Raw genomic sequence first — 14290 nt, forward strand, 5'->3', positions numbered from 1 at the left:
TTAGACAATGGAAACCGATTTGCTTCTTGGTAGTGTTGCTGAAAACTCTACGGGTGCTGATGAGCATTGCTGTTTGGTTGTTTTACATAACATATCGTACACAAGTGCACAGCAGAGGGAACACATTTTTTGCTTAATCTTGTGTGCCTGTGTTAAGATATTGGTAGCAGTGAGGGAGCTTTATGCAATTAACCCTTTATGGACAAGCATTGCATAGCAACCAAAACAATATTGCCACGGGGATGAGAGTAGCCAAAAGGGATAGGAAATTGTATTTATAAAATATATACAGAGAGAGACAGCTGCAGGCTAGATGGCAGAAGAACAACACGAGCGCTACTTTGATTGTCGTCTTCACCATCTTTCTGGCACATTCTTCCATGCTCGGCAAGATGCATGCTTCAGTGCGTGGGAATAGCACATAACATAGAACCCCCGCCGGCGAGAGTGCCGTCGCGGCGCTTAAGGAGTAGCATCGTGTCCGGCAACATAAGGTTTGAGTCGGGAGATGTGTACGATATCAGTGGCAGACGCAGCAGATGATCGACTGTCCAATGGAGCGATCTCATACGTGACGGCAGTGATCCGGCGTAGGACCTTGTAAGGCCCGGAGTAGCGGGAAAGAAGCTTTGATGACAAGGCAAGGCGTCCAAAGGAGGACCAGAGAGCTCGGAGAGTAATTAACGACTCTGTGATGGTGATCGTAGCGGGCCTTCTAAGACAGCTGGAAGCCGTAAAGACAATCCCTTGCAATCTGGTGAGCCGTTACGGCCCGAGAAGCTGCATTGCGGGCCTAGTTTGTAACAGGGTGCACAGGTGATGGTAAAAGAGTCTCAGAGGGCAATGTGGGATGGCGGCCAAACAAGAGATAAAAGGGGGAGAAGCCAGCAGTGTCATGGCATGACAAGTTGTAGGGAAATGTCATATAAGGCAAGGTGCTGTCCCAGTGACGGTGGTCTGAGGAAACGTACATGGAGAGCATTGTGGTCAGCGTGTGGTTGAGGCACTTAGTAAGCCCATTGGTTTGCGGATGGCAGGCAGTGGTTAGATTGTGACGTATGGAACATGAACGAAGAATGTAGTCGTCGACTTGCGACAGAAATGAGCGACCACGGTCGGTCAGCAGCTGTCGAGGAGCGCCGTGGTGAAGAATGATGTCGTAAAGGAGAAATTCCACAATGTCAGTGGCACAGCTTGTCGGCAGTGCCCGCATGATAGCATATCATGCCGCGATCCACTTGTTCCCAGTCAGATATGTTGGGAATGGCCCGATGAGATCAAGGCTGACGCAGTAGAACGGGACACCGGGAATGTCTATGGGCTGAAGAGGGCCGGCTGGCGACAAGGATGGATGCTTGTGGCGCTGGCAGGACTCATAAGCAGCAACATACTGGCGCAAAGAGCAGTAGAGGCCTGGCCAGAAGAACCAACGGCGAATGCAATCGTATGTGCGAGTTGCTCATAGATGTCCAACGGTTAGGGTGTCATGAAGCTGTTCGAGAACAGTGGAACGGGGTGTTTCTGGAACAACCAGGAAAAGCTATGGGCCGTCGGAGCTGGGGTTGTGTCTGTATAAGATTGCATCACGAAGCATGAATAATTGTAGGGATGGGGTAGAGTGATGAGAGCGTAGACAGTGGATAATTGACCGCAAATTGGCACCACAGAGCTGTTCGCTGCGTACGTCAGTTAAATCGGGTATTGCGAAGACACAGGTGTCAGAATCGTGTGCTGACAAGTTGGGAGGATCCACTGGATGGCACGATAGGCAGTCCACATCCTGGTGCAGTCTGCCAGACTTGTAAGTGATGTCAAAGCTGTATTCTTGCAGTTTCAGTGCCCAGCGACCAAGTCGTCCAGTAGGATCTTTGAGGGAAGACAACCAGCAAAGCGCATGGTGGTCTGTAATGACCGAAAAGGTGCAGCCGAACAAGTATGGTCGAAACTTGCCAACAGCCCAAACTAGTGCGAGGCACTCACGCTCAGTGATCAAAAGTGTGCGCTCTGAAGAGGAAAGAAGGCAACTGGCGTAGGCGATGACGCGGTCTTGTCCTTGTTGCTGCTGGGCGAGAACAGCACCTGTGCCATGTCCACTGGCGTTTATGCGAAGTTCAGTGGGGGCTGACGGGTCAAAATGGGCTAAGATGGGTGGTGATGTAAGTAAAGTCGTGAGTGTGTAAAATGCAGTGGCCTGTGCAGGACCCCAAGAGAATGAAGTTTACTTCTTCAAGAGTTGTGTGAGTGGACGGGCAACGGTGGCGAAGTTCTTGACAAAACGTCAAATATAGGACCACAAGCTGACAAAGCTCCGTACGTCTTTAGTGGAACATGGCATAGGGAAGTCTTTGACAATGCGAATTTTTCTGGGTCAGGTTGCATGCCTTCAGCCCTCACAAGGTGGCCAAGCACAGTGATTTCACGGTGGCCAAAATGGCATTTGGCAGAGTTGAGCTGAAGGCCTGCTTGCTAGAAAACTTCAAGAACTGCAGACAAGCGGCTAAGGTGGCTTTCAGATGTCGGCGAGAAGATGATGACATTGTCAAGGTAACAGAGGCATGTTGACCATTTGTATCCACGAAGGAAGGAGTCCATCATACTTTCAAATGTGGCTGGGGAATTACACAGTCTAAAGGGCATTACCTTAAACTGGTAAAGCCCATCAGGTGTAAGAAATGCGGTCTTTTCACGGTCTTGGTCATTAACTTGGTCATCTTGGTCATCTGCCAGTATCCTGACCTCAGGTCAATAGAAGAGAAGTAGGCAGAGCCATTTAGGCAATCAAGAGCGTCTTCGATCAGCAGCAGAGGGTAGACGTCCTTCCACGTTACTTTGTTCAAGTGGCGGTAGTCTACGCAAAAGCACCAGCTGCCATCTTTATTCTTGACTAGGACGACCGGTGATGCGCATGGACTGCATGCAGGTTCAATGACGTCTTTGGTGAGCACCTTGTTGACCTCACGCTGTATCACTTCTCACTCGGCATAGGACACGTGACAAGGACGTCGTCTGATTGAGCTGGCATCCCCAGTATTGATCTTATGAGTGACCACAGATGCCTTTCTTGGCGAGTTTCGATTTTGAGTATGGAGTTTCTGGCTAAATAGCTTGGGCCAACACTGAATTATAGGCAGCATGCGTCATTTGTTCTATTAAACCAGGAACAGATGTTGAGTCCGAAGAAGTTTGGTGGGTGACTTGTTTTCTTTGAAAGCAGTCAGAGGCGAAAAACCGATTTCATTTAATTTGTTTTACGCTCTGGACCTTCTGGCATTAACAGAGGAGGGGTAACGATGCAAGATTTTTGGCAGTAGTGGTATTACACACGTAATTCAGAGGAAATGCAATGTACATTTCTGTTTCACATCTGATGAGAAATGACAGTACAAGTTTCACATGAAGCCATAAATGGCTTGGGGTGAAGTTGGCTTCTTATTTTCTGCCTGGTGTTTCCCACCTATTGCTGAAATGTCTTTCTTCACATTGAATATCTTTATCCCAGTGTATTTTGCACATTCCAAGGAGAAATAAGCATTTCCTTCAGGTCATGCGTTGTGCTCGGATAAACGCCCCTTGAGCTTAGAGAGTAGTGCACTCTCCTGCTCCGTGCTTGCCTTCCCGGTTCTCCTCAGATTTCACTCTCGCACAGGCCTTGCACAGATTCATGCCGATGTAACTTTCAGTGGATGTCGACTGACTCTTCCATTTTGGAATAACGCGGACTTCCAAGGGTGGGGCACCTCTAGCATATGTTGGAATAATTTAAAAGTCATTTTCTCATACAAATGTGCATAAGTTTCTAATACACATACAAATAATTTCAGAGCCATTTTTTAATACCACAGTAAAACATTATTATTTTGTTCCAAGTACTGTAATTTTTGCTGTTCTAAATTTGCGGGTACTGAAGTTCTCCAGATGGCAGTGCCTCTACGAATGTGCACTAACTAAAGAAAAAAGAAAAGTGGTTGATACAGCAAGTTTTTACTGTCTGCAATGGCCAGGTCATTCAGAAAAAAATGTATTCTCTCATGAATTAAGTTGGTTGCAGCAGTTCTTGATAGAAAGTCAATGTTGCTCAGTTGAGGAACAAAATCTAATCAGATAAATGCAGCTTCCAACAATGCATCAGCAGCATTGTAAGAGATTTAAAAATTTTTGTTGTAATAAATATGCCTGTGGTTTATTGTGCACAGTGAACAAAAGACACGAAAGGTTACTGTACTGGTTAGGAAGGGTGACAAACGAGTTTGAGTAAATATTTTTATTTTTGCACAAAAACTTAGCAATCATGCATCATGACATATCTGCAGAAAAAGGAAATTGTCATACACACATTGCATCAAAAAATAGCTCCTTTGTTGCTTACTGCCATGCTAATGGAGAACTGTCACTATACCAAGCGAATAAATTTTTCTGTTGTACAGTAGGCATTTATAAATAACACACAACGTCAATGGTAACAACTCAGTAAGCATTGAAAAATAAAGAAGGTTGAGTTGTGGATGTGCTTAGTCAACTATGATCAACTTAACAGAGTCTGAGTGACCAGATTCAGAAAAATTGTCAGTTAAGCTTTGCCTAGAAGTATTACAGGCACAATACTTGCCTTGCAACAAATGGCATGTTTTGTTGGGGTGAAGCCTTTCCTGTCAATACCTTGCAGCCGCAGTTTACTACAGGCAATGATACAATTTCCTTGGGGAATTTAAAATAGTGCAAATTGCTTTTTAGGCCTTCCGCTACACTGAGATGCACTGCTGTCAGGTATTCTGCAGGCAAACAAACCTTGGAAAATGAATGTGCATCCTACCAGTGCGATGAGCACTTTGCAAAGAAATGGCATCCAAAAATAAAAAAAAGGAGCAGGCACAGCAAATTCCATGACACCTATGTGAGTGCAGGCCAGCTGAGAAGGCAGCCTCCAGCACTGGGGCCACTGAGCATGCAGAGAAAATGAAAGGGGGGGGGGGGGGGGGATGGTGTCCCAGAGTGTTGTCGCTTCCCACAAGCAAAGGGCTGGTCAAAGGGTTTGGGTGAACCACTTGACCTTCAGCACCCGCCCTGTCTATTCCATGTTTACCCATCAGGCCGACAGACTCTTTCGGCAAGCTCTCAAGTATGCTGAGGTGAACCATCGCAAAAGCCAGCCATTGCAGCACCAGGGAACCCTTCACGAAGCCATTCACAGTGAGCACTGCCCAATGCAACACTGACATTATGCATTCATGCTGAACGGTGTGTAAGTGCATGGTATGTGGTTGCCATTGTCACGCAAATATGTTGGAATTTCCGTCCAGCATCATATTGTGGTTTAATGCTTATTGAAAACAACAAATTTGCTCTTTATGTACCTGCTCATTTTGCTCAAATATTTTGTTAAGAATGTTTAACCCAGGACACTCCCATACAGGTGTGTAATTGTTACGTATGAAATAGGTTAGAATGAATTGATCAATGTATAGCAATGTAATCATAATAACTATTGAAATTTTCATAAAAACTCATGCATCGAAAACCTCATTATAATGAAGCACAAATTTTGTTTAAATAGATATACCAAACCATTTTTAGTTCAGCATGAAAATTTACTGACGATTTCATGGCAGTTGTGCCGAAATCTGGCCATGCACAATGTTGCCAATAGTAACTCGTGTGAAGTTCAGAACTGCTGCAAGCTGTCCACTATCTGGCAGCATGCCTAGCTGGCTGTGCTGCTAAGTCGGCAGTTGAGTGTGTACTTCGCTGCTGGTGTCACCTCCCGCACTCTGTGCACTTGGTCACTCTGTGTGCTACGTCTTGGTCAAAAGTCTTGTACTGTGCCGTAATTAAATTTGAGCAGGAGATCACGTGGGCTATGGTACTTGGAGGAAAGTGTTTCTGTACATGCTGCACCATCCAACCCTCGGCTGTACTAAACACCTGCACATAGGCATTCAAGGAATTTTCCACATAGTGATCCATAACTATCCACATAATGAACCATTTCATTGTCTATTTTGCTTGGCCTTGTCATCGGCTCAGACAAACTGCTGTTATCACTGGGATATAGAATTCTGCACAACAAATAATGAGAAGAGAAAATGAAATGGATCATCACGAAATACGACCTCTGCTCATGTTCTCGGCCATCACTCAACTTATGAGCTTTTTTATAACCTAACCGGCGCAGCAATGCAAATCTTATTTTGTGGAGTGCCCTGCACGGGACATCAGCATAAAGAAATGGTTTTCTGTTCATGTACAGTAATGGGTGCTGCACAAAATCAGGGGGCCTGCAGTGCTTGCCCAGCACACTCTCAAGCACTGTAAGACCTGTTACGCTGTTTAAACAACAGCAAAGATGGATTAACATGGACTGCTGCATAGGAGGACACATCGGCTCACCCTGTGATGATTACCAACAGCTTCTTCCCCCGTGTGCAGGCAATCTCAACCACAAAGGCTGACAGCCATTATAATGAAGTAATAGATTTAACAAAGTAAATTTGGCTCTTCCCTTGAACTTCCTTATTGTGAGGTTTTACTTTATACATGTGGAATACAAGAACGCCTATTAGATTGCTGTCTAACCATATTGAATGACATTTTCTGATGTGAAATGCAGAACTGAGTCAAAATTTATATGAAAACAAAAGCCATATTCTATTGACTGTGGAGAAAAATTTTTTTATTTATCTAGAACTTCCAAGTTTTTACAAAGTAAACAGAAATCAGAAAATTTAAAATTATTGAATAAAATTTATAACTCTCTCTTGCATGCACATACAGACTGATGGACACCACATTTTTGAAAACTGCACCTGATGACTATTTACTACAAACAAAATCAACATGTTGATTTACGATTTATATGCTACTGTTACATTGGCTACATTACCTTTGTAAGGAAGCACTGGTGAAAAAGCATAGCATTTTCTAATGAATTTTTCTGTATTATATGTTAACACACATTCAGTTTACAGAATTCACATATCTGTTTTAGAAACAAAATTGCAGCATGCTAAGTTTCCAACCCAGATTTGTTTTCCAATTCTTGTATAGTTCCATAAAAGTGTATGAAGGCCCCGAAAGAAAACTGTTCTAGAATTCACCCTTTTCTTCCAAATGCAAGATTATACTAACCTCAGTAATGTTGTTGACTAATGAGACTTTTCTACATTTTTATTAAGTGGATTTGAAAAGAGAGCTCCCAAGCTAGGCCTTCCTCTTCTTCTGAGCTTCTGCACTATAGATTCTAAAAACAGCATATTTGAAAAAAAGAAACACGCGATGAAAACTGAGAATTGTCACTAGTGGCTTCTTCTGAGTAGAATCTTTGTGTAGTTATCATCTGTAGTGAACAGGGCTGATAAATGTTGCAGTGTGACAAGAAATTGAGTCTCGCAATGAGCCCTCTTCAACAACACTGAACATGCTTGTACGAGAGGAGCACAGGGCCCTTGCTTATGGCGGCACAGATGCTCTCTTGGCTTATGGTGCAGTCTGGAGCAGTGCTCTGCAGCTCACTCATGTAATTCACTCATGTAATGGTGCTACACTTGGGCCCTTCATTATTTATTAATTTTTAATTACTGAATAAAGCGTTGCCTAAAGTAGGACAGCGTCAGAAGTCAGCTTGAGGAAACAGTTAAAACTGCTTGCATCATCAAGAACATTTCCTGCTTGCGCCGTGCTTTGCACAGCCAGTGCAAGCTGCAGGTTTGTGAATTCAGGAAGTCACTGTGGCCTTTTTGCAGGAAGGGACTGCAACGTGCTTGTCTACGTGCGTCGGAGATTGGCCATGTGTGCTCGAAAGCTGGGGAAGGTTCGTGAGGCTGTCAAGATGATGCGGGATGTGAGTGAAGCCTCAGTTAATTTCCAATCATGCTTTTTTGCACAGCTACTATCAATGTGACTTCAGGTGTTGACGAAGGATTTACATGGGAGATTTCTCAGGGCACGCTGGGGCCCGACCTGCTTTTCGGACCCCACCTATATATATATATATATATATAATACCTTTAATGATAGGAAAGTATAAGACAATGACACGAAGGGAGATTACACCACCGAGAGACATCAGTCTTTTGGTGGTGCAAGGGGAGACTCAGGATGTGAATCTGAACTGGCTCCTACTATGAGGTCTTGCAAATGCTAATGTAAGGGTGTCACTTCAATAACAATTTTTCGAGGTCACACAAAATTTCTTCAAGTGCAACTGTTACTAATACTGCTTTGCCTTTCCAGCAAGACTGCAGCCTCTGTTTTTACAGTGAAGCTGTTAGCCACCCGTTGGTCAGCATTTTATTGCGGTGGAAATTATGTGGACACTCCAAGCCCATTTCTGCCATCGATATCGCCGTCACCGTGAGGTTCCGTATAAAGTCCAGGGGTGAGAACACTGTCGCCGAGCACCCTACACTGTATGTGCAAGTGAAAGCGTGCGAGGGGAGATGACAATCGCGGCTCAGTCTCGCTCGTGCGCAAGGGAGGAATAGCGGGGAGTAAGCGCGCCATCTTCCATGGTGCATGAGGCACTGTAGAGAGGGGGTGGCATTCTACTCCGACTGCAACTCCGCATGTGGTTGCTGCGCGGTTACAAGGCCGTATCTCGAAAGCGATCTGCATTAGGTGCACCGGCGGCTCACAGCTGTGTGTGTGTGCTGTGTGTTCTCGACGCTCACTTTGCGTTGAGCGCACAAATGTCACTGCGCTCGCTGCTGCCGCGTTTCCTCATGCCAGCGTTTTGACAGTGATTGTTTGCGGTCATCGAGTATGATATGTTCATGTTTGCTGTGCATGCTGACACCATGCTTGTTAATTTAGTTAGCAAGCAAATGTTTACTAGGCGATACAGCCGATAAAAGCGCTGTCTTTACTTCGTATGGCTGTATGCTAATTTGCTATCGCAATCGATGCTACGCCTTTTGGGCGAAACTGCGACTTTCTTGTGTTCATGTCTGTGGGCAAAAATGTGGGCCAATCCTGGAGGTAGTGCAATGCCGGCTGACCCGCGGTGGAGGTGCAGCAGGCTTCAAGAACTCGGCAAAGTTTCTGTGGTGGTGGGGGGGGGGGGAGGGGGGTACATGCCAAAACCACAATTTGATTATGAGACACGCTGTAGTGGGGGACTTCAAAAATTTGGATCCCCTGGGGTTCTTTAAATGCACCTAAATCTAAGTACACGGGTTTTTTCGCATTTTGCCCCTATAGAAATGCGGCTGCCATGGCCAGGTTGCAAAGTGAAGCAAAAAGTGTACACATTCTTTGGAATCACGCATACAACATACAGAACGGCATTCGTTTCAATAACGAGCAAGCACAAAACAAGCATCCAAACCACATAATTGATGATAAAGCACTCCTGATAACAAAGTGAAGCATGTAGCGCTCCCCGCACACGTTTCCCGGTAAAGATTACTGTTGTGCAAGCTGCCATAATGACGGACACTTGCAACGGGGGCAGGTGACGTCACTGGCCTTTCATATATAAAAGAACCAGCCTAGCAACTGATTTCATTGTTGCAGCACCGCTATGGGTAGGCAACGCATAGTTAGGACTCCAGAGGAGCGGCATGAGTTCAAGGAGCGGCAAAGGTAGAAAGAAACGGCACTGCAACCAGCGACAGCATGCTGTCAAAATAACCATTACTCTGATACAGTGTAGCACTGCATGCCCCCCTCAGGAGTTGTGGTGGTTCGCTGGACATCCACTATCACAAACCCGGGCCGGGTATTATTATTATTATTATTATTATTATTATTTCTTTCACTGTGAGCTTGCATATAAGCGCTGCTGAGCATGACTGCTATTGATCATGATTTTGAGTGAATCCGTTTTGGCCTCATTTGGATTAGTGAATGAATTATGCATATTTATGACCACTGTATGCAAGTGGCAATGTTTAGATTCCTAATAAATGTAAATTATTAGACAAGTCTTTCTTTTTATTTTGTTTCATGAGTCATTAGCATTGCCTGCTGGAAAGAGAAGCAGTGCTCAGACACATATCATTCACATTCACTTCACATGCCGTTGAATGAAGACTCTGCCGGAGGGGTCACTGAAGTTTGCAGGTTTTTTTTAAGGATCAACAAAGCACGCAAAGCAATTTGTAGCGAAGTGAACATACAGCAACGTATTCATTCTCTAGGCATAGGCTATCCATACAATTAGGAATAATTGTTAGTTCACTAGCTCCTTCTCTTGAAAAAATATAATACTTTGTCCTGTGTATACAGGGTGTCCCAACTGTCATGCAGCAATATTTAAACATAAGCAAATGCCACATTGAACCAAGGTAATGTTGTTTGCCGTCGCTTGGAGATACTCAGATTATTTTTTGTATTCTGCCCAATTATATTCTTAGTCTTAATTAGTTAATCCTCGATTGGTTGGCTTGCAACTGCTCTAGATCGCCAACGCATGGAATCACTAAAGTTTCTGCATTGCATTATTAACTCCTCTTGCCGGAGTTTTTCAGATAATTACCTAACTCCTGCTAAATCACCTAATACTAGAAGTCACCACCACCTAAACATCGCGCCTTATTCTGCTCGTACGGGCACTTAAATACAGCTTCCTTCCCTGTATAATTGAATATTGGAATTCTTTGTCTGGTCCCAAGTCGTTCTCTTCCTTTAAACTTATTTTTAGTGACTGTTGAATAAGGTAGTTAGTATCTTCATTTGGTCTGTATTGTTGATATTGCCTCTGTTATTTGTCATTGTTCTGCTTTTCATACCTACTCCTGCAATAGCTCAATAGGGCTGCAGTATGCACAAATAAAAATTTTAAAAATCAACTTCTCAGATAGTATAATATAGATGAAAAGTGTCAATGAGAAAATTGTAGAGCAACCTGAAAAACTCCCGATACAGCTTCTTGTTGCTCACAACGTGCTACATAAAAGTGCTCTTCCGTGCGTGAAAGCAACCAGCGAATACGTGCAAAATTGCAATGCGACTTGCCACTCGAGGCACTTAGCATGTATTCGCAAGCTTCTTTCATGCTTGGAAAAACAGTTATATAAAGCACGTGTTGAGCAACAGAAAGCTGTATCGGGAGATTTTCACGTTGCTCTACAATTTTCTCATTGATACTTTTCATCTAATTGTAATACTTGAAAAGTTTATTCAATAATTAAGACTAATTATGTAATTAGGCAAAATGCAAAAAAAAATAGTCTGAGATCTCCAAGTGACGGCAAACAACATTACCTTGATTCTGCCCAGCTACGTAGCAGTTGCATATGTTTAAATCTTGGTGCATGATAGTTGGGACACACTGTATATTTACATATATTGTGTCTGTACATGATTTTCACATTTGAAATTTAAAAAGAAATGTTCAAGTAAAAAAATACGGATGAGGTAGTTGCTGCAGGTTCTTTAATGTGCTTGTCCTCCTATTTCTAGGATTTGCAGAAATAAAGCAAAAACATGAATTAACAGCCATTTTTGTCCGTGCCAACAATGATGCACTAAGAAGTGTTTAGCCGCTATAAAATTTTAAGTGAAAAGGGAGAGGCAACTCAAAAAGAAACCTCAAATAATGTGGGTAACAGAACATTTTGGTAATTACACTTTAAGGGAAGAGTGGGGCGGTAGGCTTTGGCATCGCCGGGGGTGGGGGGTCTCTGCTCCCGCCGGAAATCTCTGGGGGGGGGGGGGGGGCGCGAGCCTCGGAGCCCTCCCCCTCCCCCCTCCCCGTAGTCGATGCCTATGGATTCATACATCACTATGAATCTAGCAGCCCCCTTTATAATGTGACTTGATAATGATAGCTAGCAACACAGGAAACACAACATAATTGTGAATAACTGCAACCATGTCGTGTGTTGTTAGTAGCAGTAGACATAACAGAACAAATGCATAACATCAACCTGTGTAACTAAGTTAGTCCAGGAAGTAGCAAGAGCACGGAGGCATTGTTTGATAGATTAGACACGATAAATAAATCATGAGCCATTGCATTCTGTGAAGGTAGATGACCAGCGAAGCTGTTTAGCACATGGCATGTACAAACACATTTATTGTCTTGATATATATGTATATATATAGTCTCTACATTACGAGAGGGATGAGCCATTGCTGATGATGATAGTTTTTGTTGACGTAGAACAAGAATGCACGGAAGCCTAGCCATAAACAGTTTCACTGTAAAATACATTTTGTGGGGTCCCAAGCGTTCTCTTGGGACAAAGGAACGATTACACAGTAGTGGAAACCAATCAAACAGCATTTATTGTGCCTTTTATGCACCAATGCCAGCTAGCCGAATTACAACTAATGGAACATGCTGATGAGCGCTGACAATTCAAGAAAATCCAACTCACTGCACAAGGATATCGAATGAATATGTTCGCTCCATTCCGGACAGCAATGCCAAAGTCACTTGCAGAGGTCACGCAAATAGAGGCCTTTCCGAAGGCTTTCGCAGGGCCGTCCAGCGAAGCGTGCCACTGAGCATGTGATGCCGACCTCCAGCCAAAAAAGGAGAAAGCCAGTTCCCCTTCTGCCTGAATATCCCCGCTGTCAGGTGGTGATGGCAGCAGAACACCCGTGCCATCTAACTACCTACTACAGCTGGCGCACATACGACGTAGGGGTAAACCGTATTCTAGGAGACACAATGCAGGGAAAAACAACATCAGGGGACACGAAAGAGTCAAGCATCCATACAATTCACATGTATAAGCATTAAACTAAAAGAAAACTTAAGAATTACCCATGTTGCATGGGAAAAGTGCAGTGTAGGTTGGGGGTGCGCACTGTCAACTGCAGGCAGGGAGCTTCTAATGGTCAGGCCAATTCGCCACAGGGGTATCAGAAGTTCCAGGGGGTGGGGGTGTTGAGGGTAGAGGAGAAGTGGTTGTCATTTTTTATTTTTTATTTGTGTTGATGTGTGAGTGAGTGAGTGAAGTAACTTTATTTTGGTCCAGAGAAGACGCAGGGAAGACCCCGCGCCACCCGGCTAGTCCCACGTAGGGACCGCCAAGCCCAGCTTGACGGCCCGATCGCGGGCACTCTGGACGGCCAGGGTTTGGTCGTTGAGTTCGGGGCTGCCCAAGAGCGCAGCCCACCTATCCTCGCTGAAGGAGGAGCCGATGGCTTCACACTCCCACAACACATGGTCCAATGTTGCCCTTAGTCCACAGGCAGGGCAGTCCGCACTGGGATATCTTTCAGGGTATATGGCATGAAGAACCGCGAGGTTAGGGTATGCACGGGCTTGTAGAAGTCGAAGGGTAACCGCCCGCGCCCTATATAAGGCGGGGTGCGGGAGGGGGGAAGACCCGTCGTGACAGATAGTAGTGCGTGGTGATCTCATTAAACGTAAGCAAGGGTTCCCCGCGGGGCTGGGCGACTGCTGAGGCGGCGCGGTCAGTGAGTCCTCGCGCGGCCTCGTGTGCGCCCTCGTTAGGGTTAGAGGGAGAACCCTCAATCGACCCCAAGTGAGCGGGAAACCAAATGAGAGAATGCGGAAAGATACTTTTGGCGCTTTGGAGAATGCGGAGGGCCTGGGGGGAGACCATACCGGTTTGGTAGGCCTTAATGGCTGCCTTGGAATCACTATATATTGCCTCTCTGCTACCATCGAGCACAGCCAGCGCGATTGCAACCTGTTCGGCTACCACGGGCCTCGAAGTGCGTACCGTAGCGCAGCAAGTGAGCCTTGAATTGGAGTCTACGATGGAGACGGCGAATGCCTCTTGTTGGACATATGCCGCGGCATCCACGAAGCTTGCCTCAATGTGATTATTGCGGACATGCTCGAGTAGAGCTGTACCCCTGGCCCGACGTCTGCCGACGTTGTTTGCGGGGTGCATATTGCGGGGAAGGGCCGCGATGTGCAGGTGAGACCTGATGTCGCTGGGAATCCGCACGGCGTCGGGGCACTGGTCGACAGGATTGAGGCCCATCTCGCCGAGTAACTTGCGGCCCGTCGGGGTGCCGGATAGCCTGAGCAGCTGTGAGTACTCTTGTGCCTCGATAATTTCTTCGAGCGTGTTGTGGACTCCGAGCTTCAACAGGTTTTCGGTGTAAGTGCTTGCAGGTAAGCCGAGGGCGAGCTTAAAGACCTTTCTGATGAGTGAATTGAGCTTGTTCTTCTCTGCAACATGCCAATTATGCATGGCCGCCGAGTATGAAAGGTGGAAGAGAACAAAAGCATGTATAATGCGGATGAGGTTGTCTTCCTTGATTCCCCGGTGCCTGTTGGCGATCCTCCGAATGAGGCCGAGAGCACTCTCCGTCTTGGCGGTGATCTTTCTGAGTGCGGTTCCATTGGCACCGTTAGACTCGATAT

At 45.3% G+C, this 14290-nt stretch overlaps 1 protein-coding gene across 3 annotated transcripts in view; it reads left to right on the forward strand.

The window, feature by feature from the left end:
• LOC142586001 (suppressor of tumorigenicity 7 protein homolog) overlaps positions 1 to 14290 on the forward strand; it is a 52835-nt gene that overhangs the window by 17467 nt on the left and 21078 nt on the right. For 2 of the 3 annotated variants that reach the window (XM_075697198.1, XM_075697197.1), the window contains 2 exons: positions 5088 to 5187; positions 7737 to 7834. The exons of the other annotated variant lie outside the window; for it this stretch is intronic. In XM_075697198.1, the coding sequence (XP_075553313.1) occupies positions 5088 to 5187; positions 7737 to 7834 (198 nt within the window). The remainder of the gene's footprint in view (positions 1 to 5087; positions 5188 to 7736; positions 7835 to 14290) is intronic. 3 annotated transcript variants of the gene reach the window in all.

The sequence above is a fragment of the Dermacentor variabilis genome, chromosome 6, assembly GCF_050947875.1.
Source record: "Dermacentor variabilis isolate Ectoservices chromosome 6, ASM5094787v1, whole genome shotgun sequence".
Taxonomy (NCBI): Eukaryota; Metazoa; Arthropoda; class Arachnida; order Ixodida; family Ixodidae; genus Dermacentor; species Dermacentor variabilis.